The sequence below is a fragment of the Bolinopsis microptera genome, chromosome 4 (genome assembly GCF_026151205.1).
Source record: "Bolinopsis microptera isolate Bmic1 chromosome 4, MBARI_Bmic_1.0, whole genome shotgun sequence".
In the NCBI taxonomy this organism is placed as follows: domain Eukaryota; kingdom Metazoa; phylum Ctenophora; class Tentaculata; order Lobata; family Bolinopsidae; genus Bolinopsis; species Bolinopsis microptera.
Window position 1 is genome coordinate 4,216,339 of NC_087075.1, and position 13,864 is coordinate 4,230,202.

Genomic DNA, 13,864 nt, shown 5'->3' on the forward strand with positions numbered 1-13,864 from the left:
AAAGTTTGATAGTTCTATTCCCTAAAAATGCTTTGATAAACGGAAAATCATCAGAATAAAAGGAATAAAAATCATCCGAATAAAAGGAGACATTTTTGAAGGCTTTTAAATATCGAATCATTTCTGCCATTTTCTTGACAGAAATTTCATAGTTTTGACCGAATTCGTTACCAGAGACCAATCTGTGAGCTCAATGTGAGTGAGATCAAGGTATGTAGATGAGTTTTAACAAGACTTCATGTCCAGGACACAGTGTTAGATATGTCTCAAGAGGAGTACAGTCCAACATTAGCCCCAATACCCACACCCCAAATCACTCTAATTCAAGAGGACTCACTTCATCTTACACCTGAGAAGAGAACTCCAAATTCAACTGCATCTAAGTCAGGTCAGTTTACTGCATTTAAGTTCAATAATATTATATTGTAAATTAAACCATCTAGATCTTAAGACGTTTTTACTAAAATTTTATAGATGATTAAGTAATTAGTAACGCGGTTAATAAGTCCTAACTTGTTCAATTCTCGATAATTGATTTCAATCATTGTTGTTAATAGCTAGTGCCAGCATAAGTTAGGTAAAAGCTCGATAACAGGCAAATTTTAAAAACCGCTAAAACCGAGAGCACATTCATTTCAGTTCAGTAATTACACTTTTCAGTTCAGTAATTACACTTTTCGATACGTTTGTGCTCGCTTATCAGTTACTTATCATTACGTTGATAAGACTTGCTTGTTTAACCGGTGCCGTGGTTGTGTGATGTATAAATCGGAGAAATACGTAGCTTATAAGCTTGATGAAGTTAGAGATGATGCAGCTGAATGGATCCGGAAAACTCTCGGGCTTGCTAAAGCAGATCATGTTAACGCGTGTGCAGTTCAGAGTTTCAGTGGTAAAAGAGAAATCTCCAGGGAAGTCATGGCTCAGAGTCTTAATGCTGCGTTAAAAGTTATGTATAGAGAGTCGTTGTACATTGATCAGCTGGAGAAATATAATCAGAAATTGCACTCCGATGTAATTGACAGTCAGGGGAGTCGGGGACAGTAGTTGATCTGCAGAAAGAGCTGCTAGCTGCCAAAGACAAGCAGCTTCATGACTTGAAATCTGTGGTTGTAGCATCAGTTGAGGATACTGTGAAATCAGAGTTGAAGACATACAGCGCCGCAGTACAGGCATCAAAAACCTCAGCAGCAGGTCCTTTGTTGGATTCGGATAGAAACATTTTGAAGAATGTCATCAAGGATGTTGTGGCAGAAGGAGACCGAAGTCGGAATCTGATGTTATTTGGTATTAAAGAAGAGAAAGGTGAGCTGTTATGCGACAAGATCGGTCAAGTGTTGTTGGAACTTGGTGAAAAGCCAAAAATAGAAGCTAGCAGAATTGGTTTGAATAAACCCAAGGATAAGAAACAAGTGGCTGCCAGACCTGTTAAGGTGACTTTGACGAGCTCCACAATCGCGCAGCAGATTTTGACTAGAGCAAGGCATCTCCGTAGCTCAGAACTTTTCAGTAAAGTCTTTATCAGTCCAGATAGGTCTCCAGAGGAACGTGCCGAACAGCAAAAGCTTGTTTTAGAACTCAAGAAGAGATCGAACGACGAGCCAGATAAGAGACACTTCATAAAAGGAGGCAAAGTGTGTAGTGTGGACAAAATTGTTGTTTGAAATGTGTTAAGACAGAGTTTTGCTTGGATTTATGGATTCCTGGTTCGCTAAGATTTTAATTTTTTGATAAGCTTCTAAATCATATTCGTCTTTCAACACAAGACTGTCAGTCTTCAAGAATTTTGTTTTGATTTGTGTATTAAGCTGAAGTATTTAATCTTACTTCCAGGTCCATAATTTCGTGTGGAGTATATTTTAAGAGTTATTTAGGTTTTATATTAGCAGATTTAGGTACATAATTATTGTATATTATTGTATATATAAATTCTTGAGTAAACATTTACCAGTAAACAAAGCTGGTTTCCAAACACCCTCTGTTAATTTGGCAATTTTACGCTTGTCTATTGGCAGATTTGAGCGCGACCGACAAATGTCTCTTTTATAATAATAACCGCGCGCAAAACGATATTTTGGTGATATTATGACGTGCGCGCGTCATATTGTACACGCTTGAAAACAAATCGTTGCTGCAATTAAATGTCCCGCTCTTCTGCGATTTAAAAAGTATCTGATCTACTATGTTTTAAGTTTTACTACTATGTCGTTAGTGTTATCACTATTATAGTTCACAGATATTTTCTCAGAAGTTGCGTTGAACAGCACAAAGGCATTGGCAGCTTCACTGGCAGAGAATAAGTTAGAACGACATAATTTGGAACAGAAACTTGGCTTTCTTGAGAGTAAACTACAGCAGCAGGTACCTACTTTTCTGCTACCCTCTTTTTCGGAAAATAATTAGGTCTTCGCATTAATGATAATAACAATTTTTATTTATTTTCATTCTTAATCAAGCTTACTCTCCTCTAACAGGTACAAAAGAAAGCAACAATCAGCGCAACAGAGACCATATTCACCACCCTTCCCGCCCCAACACCCATCCTCCCTACCAAGAAACTCCCAGATTTACCACCCCGACAACCACCCCCTGCAGAACTAAAGAACGTGCTCCCTCGGCCGGGTGTTAATGTTGTGGTGGATCCACCGTATCTGGAGAAGTTTGCGGGACCTGTAGTGAGGGAGAATAGATATTTTCTCTACGATCAGTTCAGAGATTTGGGAATATTGTAGGCTGTATGGAGCTGTTTTAAGCGCTATTAAGGGGTCGTTCACATATTACGTAATCAGCCGAGGGAGGGGGTTTCCAAATGCTTACGGTTGATTACGGGGGGGGGGGGGGGGGGGGTTTGGTCGTTGATAACGTAATCAAAATTTTCTTTTTTACCCTCTAAAATAATAACAATTTGACAATATTTTAATTCAAATTCCAGTCAATTCCACTCTGATAGTGATAAAATTTAGAAATTTATCGAATATCCGGCTATAATAATAGTAAATATTATCCCGAAAATCCGATAATCCGATTATAGCCAGCTGTTAGGTAACAGCCCTCTAACAGCCAACAGTTTCTTGTATTTCATGGCTATTAGCCGGCTATAATTCACCGTTGAATTATAATTGACTGTTAGAGGGCTGTTACCTATAAACATTAAACAACTGACTATTCGCTGTGTTAATTTGCAATACGGATGCCGAGTTATCTAGTTATAATAGTGATTGTCATTTACTCGTCTTATCAACTATTGTCAATGTGTCCTAATACTATCAAACTGAACACATATTGCATTGTTTTCCGTGACTTTATTGACCTTATTGAGGATTTGTTCGTTAATGGAATGACATACATTCCTAAAATCAAATAATTTCTACCATTATAATATGTGTAAATAAAAAGACTCCTCACGATGTAATTAAATGTTCCTACGGAAATGGAAAAATAAATTTTCACGCGTAAAAGTACAAATTCTCTTATAGTTGATGATGAAATGTTGACTAAAAAGTAAAGACCATGTTATGAGACCAGGCCACAATGGGACACTCTATAGACGAAAAATTCACTTTTACGGAAACAATGGGTGTGACAATAAAAATAGCATTGATCACATTCACATTCACATAATTGACAGATTTTTGTGCTGGATTCCCTTCATTATGGTTTGTGGACTGAATTCCGTGGAAATTATCAGTTCAACATCAAAAATATCCTATATTTTCTCTAGTTGTAGTACCTATCAACTCAATTATTGATCTACAATTTGTATACAATTACATAAAAAAAGCTAAATATGCAAAAATGGAGTGTTTTTTAATTTGTCTCAGAAATTATGGCCATATAAAATCCCAACATTATTTGCATCAACATTTAGGACTTGTATGTTCAATATCGGGAATCGGGATGATATTTTTAGGGTGAACTCGAATAAATCAAACTACCCTCCAAAAACTTGTTGATTTCCCGCTTTATAATTTGGAATTAATCAAAGCTGGGACATTGCCATAGGACATGAATAACTTGTACGACATAACTGCTTAATTTAATATAACAGCGTTACATTATGCCCAGGGCACCTCAATTTTCCTTTATTGTTTTACAAGTTTTAAAACTTTAGCATCGGTATTAATTTGAAATTATTAAAATATAACTATGGTTTATACACGTACACATGATCTCTTACTTATTAAAATGCTCGACTGTTAAGCTAGTTGTCTCATCTCTCACTTTTCCTTGCAAAGAGAAACTTTTAAACTCTTTCAATAGTTTTGTGGTCACGTGATCTACGTTGTTTGAGGTTTTATGTACAATGTAGCGATGTCGATCCCGACATAGGGATTCCCGAATCCCGGGATTTCTTTTACTTTGATAGGATTAGGACACATTGACATTAGTTGGTAATACGAGTAAATGAAAATCACTATTATAACTAGATAACTCGGCATCCGTATTGCAAATTAACACATGCACAGCAAATATAGCCAGCTGTAAGGTAACAGCCCTCTAACAGTCAATTATAATTCAACGGGCTAATACTATCAAACTGAACACATATTGCATTGTTTTCCATATAAAATCCCAACATTATTTGCATCAACATTTAGGACTTGTAGGTTCAATATCGGGATGATATTTTTAGGGTGCAATCGATTAAATCAAACTATACCCTCCAAAAACTTGTTGATTTCCCGCTTTATAATTTGGAATTAATCAAAGCTGGGACATTGCCATAGGACATGAATAACTTGTACGGCATAACTGCTTAACTTAATATAACAGCGTTACACTTACATTATGCCCAGGGCACCTCAATTTTCCTTTATTGCTTTACAAGTTTTAAAACTTTAGCATTGGTATCAGGTATTAATTTGAAATTATTAAAATATAACTATGGTTTATACACGTACACATGATCTCTTACTTATTAAATTGCTCGACTGTTAAGCTAGTTGTCTCATCTCTCACTTTTCCTTGCAAAGAGTAACTTTTAAACTTGCAAAGTTTAAAAGTTACGTTGTTTGAGGTTTTATGTAGTGAAACCAATCTCGACATCGGGATTCCCGAATCCCGGGATTTCCCGACGATTTTCGGTCAGGAATTCCCGACCGGGAAATTTTCTCAATTCCCGACTTTCGGGAATTTTCAATATTTGTATTAAAGTTGCAAATCTTCGAATATTCGAATGAATTTACTGCAATATAGTTACACGGTAGCGTTAATCAGGTTTTTGAACGTCGTGGAGACTGTTAGCCTGTATCGTCAAGGTTTTAAAAAACAAAAATAAAACGCTATATGAGTTTCTAGACGAAACAAAAGATTCATCCAGCAGTCCTGAATGCTGAAGCCAGATCCTGGTATTTATGAACGCTGCTATAAAAACGATCAGGCCGTCCTGATCGATTGAGCCTCGACTGACCATTTCAACAGCTGGCAGGACGCAGACAAAATTCCGTATTAGAATGAGCCCAAATTGTTTGTGCAATAGTAGTCTTAACCCTTAAACAGCGAAGAGCACTCCATGTGGACTGCCCATCCAATGTTTTGCCATTTGTGTTCCACATGTAGTAGCAATACCGGTTATACGCCAGCTATCTATCGGCAAGAACACTACCTATCGTCTGAACGATCTGTTTTTTCCAAAAATTACTATTAAACATTGAACATAGTAATTATGGTTCATTATTAGTTTAAAAAAGGCCAAAAATTGCATTAAATATGTCTAGCGGAGAACCGTCCAGCTGGACGACTAGGTACATGTTACTTGTTTGTTTGTTTGTTTATAGAACCCGTCTCGTATCGGAATTAAAATGACTAAACTCAGTTTTGAGTGTGAATACGGGTGGTACCTGCAAGTGTGTTCATTAAGCATTTAGAGTTCTGTAAAACTGCAGTTATATTACAATTGTACTAGAGTATTTTTAGTATTTAGTATTTACGATCGATATCAGGTCTATAATAACCTTATATGCTTCCAAAATTTTTTATCTCCAACTTTCTGCACAAAGTATTGGAATGTTTTGATTAAAGAAAAAAAAGAAAGTGATATAAAAATAAAATCGACGATTTAATTTTAGGAAGGTAAAACTAATTCCCTGGTTTCTTAAGTCAGCTTTAAAGTCGGAAAATCAAAGTATATAGCGTCGATACCAAACCGATTATTGAGCGATCATAGCTAAGTAGTTGATTCCTGGGTTGCAGAGTCCTCCTGAATCCTCAGTCTCTGAGTGTGGTTTTTGTTCTTGTTCAGTTCTGTCCATATTTCCTCGTGTTACAACATCAAATTGCGTCGTGTCTATTTGGACTTTGATAACCACTTGTACTCTTGTAGACTGAGATCAGCATTTTTCAAGAAACCTTTCCTATTCTAGGAGGACTCTGAATGGACCATATCTAACAAATTATGGTTCATATGTACTACCCACAACCCTTACCACCCTCATCATCATGTCCTGTGTGATATCTATCTGCCGTTTATTGGTTTCTGGAAGGGCGGATTTGAACGCCAACGGTAAGAGGAGAAGGAATGTGCACGCTTCTACAACAGCCCTAATCCTTGCCATGATCTTCTGCACCTGTTTAACATCCCCTTCTGTGTGGTTCAGTACATTTGGGAGTTCGCCCTCGGACCTTACCATCATGTCATAAATAGTCCACGGACTGGTCGGGTTTCTCCTGGATACTGAATAATTTTTTGAAAATTTCTAGCAACTGGCGGTCGAAAATTTCGAAAATTTGAATTATCCTATTTGCCATTCGGTTTAAGATCGATATCCGACCGTTTGCGATTATATCAAATGTAGTCAATATCTAAATAGCATATCACAGTGCTGGCAAGCACGACCGGTACATTTATTGTGGGTATACTATGTACCCCCTTTACTATTATACCCCCTTTACTATTATACCCCCTTTGGTACACGTTACAAGCCTCTTTCGTGCACGCGAAGCGTGCACTCCGGCCGGAGGCGTTTTTCAGGCATTAAGACTCATCGGAAGTCGTTCAGCAGATTTATTTTTAGTTCAAAACATTCTAATTTGATGTCAAAGATGACAGGAATAAAAAATAGTTATGTTGAGATTTTTAAGAAATTTGCATAAAATACTCGCCAGCACTGTTATACGAAATTCGGTAAAAAACCCAAAATCGCCATATTCAGGTGCCTTAAAAACCATGTTAAAATTGAGTTAGAGATCTGAAATTTTTCAGGGCGTCTAGACGTTGACCAAATCGACTGCAAAAAAAGTTTCAGGTTTCAGGAGCATCGGGAAGTGGGTTTTCTAGAACCCCTGTTTTACGATAGATTGTCGTGATACATATATACATATATATATATATTCAGGGATAGACGCTTTGCCAGTCAATTGTAGCCTGTATTTAATTGTCCATAGATTTAAAAGTATAAAAGATACAGCCATTTCCGACCACAGGTCTTGCAAATAATTGTTTATACTTTAGTTTACATTGTATACAAAAATTATATGACGTCATAAACACCCCTTGATGACGTCATCAAGTTAACCGTTTTTAAAACTTGATTTTTGACAAAGTAATAACTTTTAAAATTAATTTTAAACCATTTAGGAGTAATTTTATTCAAAATCTGAGGAAATTTTCATCTTAGATAATTGTTCAAGCATTCTGAAAATCTACCGGAAAGTTTTTCTAGCTTGCTCCTTCATAAAGATATTCGTCATTGAAGTTTGTGCTTTTTTGAAGAATTATTTTATAAAAACGTCAATTTTGCGATTTAGTATTCTCTGGTGTTGGGCCATGCCTTGGGTTGTGGAGCTCAGTTCTGCTTCCTATAGGTATAAATTGTGTCATAGGCTAGTTTTAAAGTTGAAAATCGAAAAGTTGCACACGTTGGGACACGCCCAAATTGATAGAAAATCGCTAAAATCACTGAAAATTGCTGTTTTCGTCATTTTCTGTCAACTTTAGAGTGCCGTTGTGATTACAGTTCTTCTTTAAATACTTTGAAACTTTGCATGCTCATCAAGCTATATATAAAACAATTACATGCAAAAATTTACGGCGATTCAATATTGGATGCGCACGCAACGTCTGCTCAAAGTTTGCACGTGCGAAAGGTGAGAATTTTGCTCATTCGTGATTTCCAACAAATTCTGCTTTGCCACGACAGTTTAATGTCATTATATATGAATTTAATGCCAACTTGAATGAGTATTAAGTGGCATATTCAGTCAGTGATCGACCGATATGCTTCCCTAAACACAAGGAAATGTTTTTAAAGGATAGATTTCGAAATCGTTGAAACTTCCTCCTTATTAATGAAGATATCAGTTTATATTTCGACTTTATAAAGTACCCTGACATTATAATCAAAAAGAGATGATATTTTACCAAAACCCATAATCATGGGTAGAGTGGACCGCTGTCAGTGTCTCTCTTTCCCAAACAAAAGGAAATGATATTACTTTGATTGACCGTTCTCAAATGCAAAATGATACCGAGAATGAAATCGGTCGCTCGCTTTTCCCATTCATTTACAATTGTAATAGATTAAGAAAAACTACCCAAAGGCAGCTGTACTCGGCAATGAAGATTCAATAAACTTCAGCTAATTCAATAAGTAATACTAATAACTACCACCCTTACCCCGAAATACTAGGTATCGACCCGAACGCAACCCAAAGAGATTTTTACAGCATCTGATTGATGTAATCAATCGAAACTTATTTATACAATTCGTAAGCCGTGAATGAATGGGAAAAGCGAGCGACCGATTTCATTCTCGGTATCATTTTGCATTTGAGAACGGTCAATCAAAGTAATATCATTTCCTTTTGTTTGGGAAAGAGAGACACTGACAGCGGTCCACTCTACCCATGATTATGGGTTTTGGTAAAATTCTACAATCTAGATCTATAAAACAGAGTACGAGTTACGGGGGGAAGGGGGGGGGACACGTCATCCTTTTACATCTTCCCATAGTTTCCAATTGTGTTAACTAACAATTAAAGGTCAACTTGTAGTGATCAATTCTCTCCCATACAAGCTATGGTTAGAGATAATATAAACAATAGAACGACAACATCAGCTTAACAGCTTAATTAACGTTGAAGGACCCAATACATGAGACAGAGTGCTGGAGACCGTTGGGTAGACTAATTCACAGTGATCACTTCATCACCCCGTATGTGTTATATTGAACAACATACCGAGCAAACAATGTCCCAGATCTATAAAACAGAGTACGAGTTACGGGAGGAGGTGACGCCATCCTTCTACATTTTGCTTATACAGTTATACACTTGCCTTCGAGATAGTAGTTGACCAACAAACTAGGACTAGTGTCCCAACTTTTGAGGGTGTCCCAGCCCTAAATTACCTCAACATGCCCAAAATCCCAGAATTTAAGCGCTTTAAGAGGTTTCCTGAACTTGTATACAAAAAACCATATATCCATATTTGGGCATACGCACCAAATTTGATAGATTTCAACCCATAAATTGGTCAAATATCAACATTTCTATGAAAGGTAAGCCTAAACTACATATTATCTGTGAACTTATATAGCTCAATATCTATTAAAATGTGGATTGTGGAAACTAGTTTGTGGTCAACTACAATCCGAAAACAAGTTTCACAACAAATTTAGGGTTAATCCCCTTAAGTTGTAGAATATTGCTCAGTACATTGTTCAATATAACACATACGGCCGTATTGGGTCTCGTGATATAGTGGATACAGTAGCCACGGCCCACGTGATAGTTAATGTACAAAGTTTGCGATTGTAATAAACAGACATCTTTCCAAGACGTGCTGATCATGGAGCAACGGTGTTATGATCATCAATCACATTTCTTTCTATCCAAAACATTATGTTTCTTTTATTAGTGGTTGTGAGTCCCTGCATCTTGCAGCAGCAAGAGGTAATATTTCATTTTTACAATATACTCCACCTGAGGATTTCCTCTACAAAAGTGTCTCTTTCTAGACAAATCTTTGTTCAAAAAACTGATTTGGACAACTTTCCTAAACATTGGTCACAAATCGAGCAATGAAAGACAGCATGTCACGAAGAAGTCAAGAAGAGTCTGGTCCAAATTAGGCCCAATTTAGCCAAATACCCGGAACATGCCCAAAACCCAGGTTTATGGCTCTACTTGTAGCTAGTTGTCTCCTGAACTCGTATATAAAATTTCGTCAAGATTGGACACAAATGATTGAGTTATGAGCCAAAAACCATATGCCCATATTTGGGCATACGCACCAAATTTGGTAGATTTCGTCCCATAAATTAGTCAAGTATCAATATTTGACCAAATTATAGCCTAAACTACATATTCTCTGTAAGTTATAGCTTTATATCTGTTTACATGTGGATACTAAGGCGAAAATACCCCAAAAAATGAACAAAATTGGGAAAATTGCCCGTATCTTCGTTCGCGATATTCGCGGAATTGATTTCATCAATTTGGAAATAACTCAATCAGTTTTAAAAATGTTTGCATGAAATTTTCGGAATCGACTCTAAATTGCAATTCGACCTTATTCTAGGAGGCCGATTTTTAATTTAGGCCTCCAAAACAATTTGGCGGCCAAATTCCAAAATTTGCACGGCAAAATTCAGAATTTGGCAAAATTCAGAATTTGGCTACCTTTCATAAAGTTAGTCAATTTTCCTTTATTGTTTTACAAGTTTTAAAACTTTAGCATTGGTATTAATTTGAAATTATTAAAATATAACTATGGTTTATACACGTACACATGATCTCTTACTTATTAAATTGCTCGACTGTTAAGCTAGTTGTCTCATCTCTCACTTTTCCTTGCAAAGAGAAACTTTTAATCTTGCAAAGAGAAACTTTTAAACTCTTTTAATAGTTTTGTGGTCTCGTGATCTACGTTGTTTGAGGTTTTATGTAGTGAAAGTGGTTTCACTGAAACCAATCTCGACATCGGGATTCCCGAATCCCGGGATTTCCCGACGATTTAACAATAACGGGTCGATTTTGAGTGACCAATAATCGTCGTGATGATACGTCATGTGTTCCTGATCATCATAAGCAATCAAGATACAGGATCGAGCGGCAAAGTCAAAAATAAATCGTGGCACGTGCAGAATCGCGAGTTTTCCCATTCCCTGCGACAAATCGCGATTTTTGACGTTTGCCGAGACAAACAGATCTTCGCGACAAATTGCGATTATCCTAGTTCTCTGAGGACAAAATTTGCGCATTCTCCTTTAAATCCGAGGGCCAAATATCACGTTCTTTATAATTATATGGAACTAATCACATCCACAGCCTTGCGAATGTAGGTACGGACCGAAAAAGTATTTTCGGCTCCTAATGCTCAGGGAAGCATGAAACAAGAAGAAAAGTAGTTTCCAGAAAAACTTTGAAAATAATTTCGATTTAGAAAATTTTCGGTCCGAGTCATTCTCGATAGGTACAAGGAAAGTGCTTCAATATGAAGTTACTCTCCTTGTTTCTATATAAACATAACTTTTATAATAATTCTTACGTAATAATTATAATAATTTTCTATTATTAGAAGCCGCACAGACCTACTATCTACATTCTACACACAAACCAACTAGTAATTTTCATTACCCTATTCGTGTAACAACATCACGAAGAAGTCAAAAAGACTTGCTCAGGGAAGCATGAAACAATAAGAAAAGTAGTTTCCAGAAAAACTTTGAAAATATTGAGGCACTTTCCTTGTACCTATCGAGAATGACTCGAGTCATTCTCGATAGGTACAAGGAAAGTGCCTCAATATGTAAGTTACTAGAGGGTTACACGAGACGTGGTAGTCTGTGAGCGTGTAAACCGCTCCTCTATCGTTGTTTTCAGTGTCCGATCCAAAACCAAATCCTGGGGTTACACGTCATGTGGATTGTGGGGGCCTGTGAGCGTGTTAGTTTCCTGTGGAAGGTGTTATTTGCCTGTGGGAAAAGCGCGAGCGGTTATGCTGCGGTTCTAAGGTTTGTATAGGCTATTATATAGCCTTTCCTTGTTGTAGAGATGGCTAGTCCCTTCCTTTGCATAGGTTAGAAACACCCATACACCTCCTGTTCGAGCCACCCACCCCACACCGCGTGGAGGTTCGGTGAGGTTTTTCGTCGGGCTAAAAAACAACGTACTATATAAAGCATAAGTTTCCTGGTGATTAGTCCATTTCTTTGATAAATTGATTCTACATATTTTCATGATCTAATAATCGAGCAAGGTACATGTCTCCTGAATTCTTGAATGATGTTGCAAATCTTTTCCTATATCGAAAAACGCAAGGCAAATCACATACGACCTTTTGATTGTGGAACTGAAATTCGATTAAAAGTTCCTTGAGGTCCTTGCACCTAGCTTATCTTAATATTGCTTCTCCAACACTCCTAGCTTCTCAATACTCCTTCCGAGGAACAAGTGGAACGAACAATCTAACGATAGATTGCAAATCTAATTAATATTAGATTTGAATGATGTTCCAAATATTTTCCTATATCGAAAAACGCGTACCTTCGCTGTGACGCAAGGCAAATTTCATAATGATTAACTGCATTAAGGAAGTTATAAATTTCACCTACAACAGAAATCAGGATACTCTGCCCTCACACCACTTAAGCACTTAAGGGTTAGACTGGTTCTTGCTAGTATATTTAAACAAAATTTTATCGTACTCTCTTATTCATTCTGTTGCCAACTAGGGGGCCAGCTAGATCAGATATCCAGTATGTTCACTGATCCAGCTAACTTTTATCCAATCCGGTCTGGTTTCATTTCCAATATTCGCCGAACCTGGCTCAGTATTTGTCGTTAGCGAGCGCTAGCCGGCGTTAGCGAGCACTTTTGTCAGTAGGAGCTATTATTGGCATCGAACGGTTTTAAGGCAATAATTCGCCAACTTTGACACACTCAGAATACGATACCTCTTTTCTACTGTGAGGTGTCCTCAAAACCCTTCCAACTCATTATTTGATGGTTCTTTTACCAATCTTAGCCATAAAATATGTTATTTCGAAAAGTAAGCTAATACAGGCACTTGGTTATTGGGAAATGAGGTAAATTATGTCACATTATATGAAATTTTCAATTTTGGGCGAATTGCCGGAATCATTTATATCTAATTTTGGTTTGAAAGGCGGAAAAACTCTATATAAGCAAGATACACTGATACAGTTGATTTAAGTTAAGGGTAGTCAGTGGCGAAACGTTGCTTGTTGGCGCCCCCCCCCCCCCCCCCCCCGCTGAAAAAGCGCCCCCCTGTTGGCGCCCCCTGTCCTTTTGTTGCCCTTGCCAAAAATTGAACAAATTAGATGATTTTAGAGGATACGACAGTAAAATCTTTATAAAAGGGTGTTTCCAGTTTTGCTAGTACCGTAGCTAAGTTTTCGAAATTGTCCCACATTCAAAAGACGATTTGGCACCACCCTAAGGTTGCGCCCCCCCCCCCCGCACAGCAGGGTCGGCGGGGAACTTCGTTACGCCACGGACCACCGGCCGATTAAAAAATCTCACTAATTTGGCTTCGTCAGATTGTTGTTTGATTAAGCTGTTCGGAAATTACCCACAGACAGACAGACACACACACACATATCGAGATTATTAGTATTGATTATGTAACGTGATGGAAATATTTAAAGCGGTTAATAACATTTATAATGCTAAATAACATTTGTATTGCAAGGCACCAATAGCATCATAACTTTATTTACCAAATTTTAGTAGTAGTACGGACTAAAATGTTATCATCAAGATTTCTAGTAATTTACATCTAGGATGACTGGTATTATTTATAAAATTTGTTAAATATTTCTTGAGACATGATCAGTTTACCCTCGTCTCCCACTTCGAATTTTGTTTAATATACTTTTACGATATTCCAATTCCCAGAATG

At 37.2% G+C, this 13,864-nt stretch overlaps 1 protein-coding gene across 1 annotated transcript; it reads left to right on the forward strand.

Moving 5' to 3' along the window:
* The first annotated feature begins 250 nt into the window (after positions 1-250).
* LOC134814404 (uncharacterized) lies at positions 251-2,795 on the forward strand. Its single transcript, XM_063822498.1, has 3 exons — positions 251-388; positions 2,249-2,361; positions 2,475-2,795. The coding sequence occupies exons 1-3, from the start codon at positions 262-264 to the stop codon at positions 2,730-2,732; spliced, it is 498 nt and encodes a 165-aa protein (XP_063678568.1). The 5' UTR covers positions 251-261; the 3' UTR covers positions 2,733-2,795.
* The last annotated feature ends 11,069 nt before the right edge of the window (positions 2,796-13,864 follow it).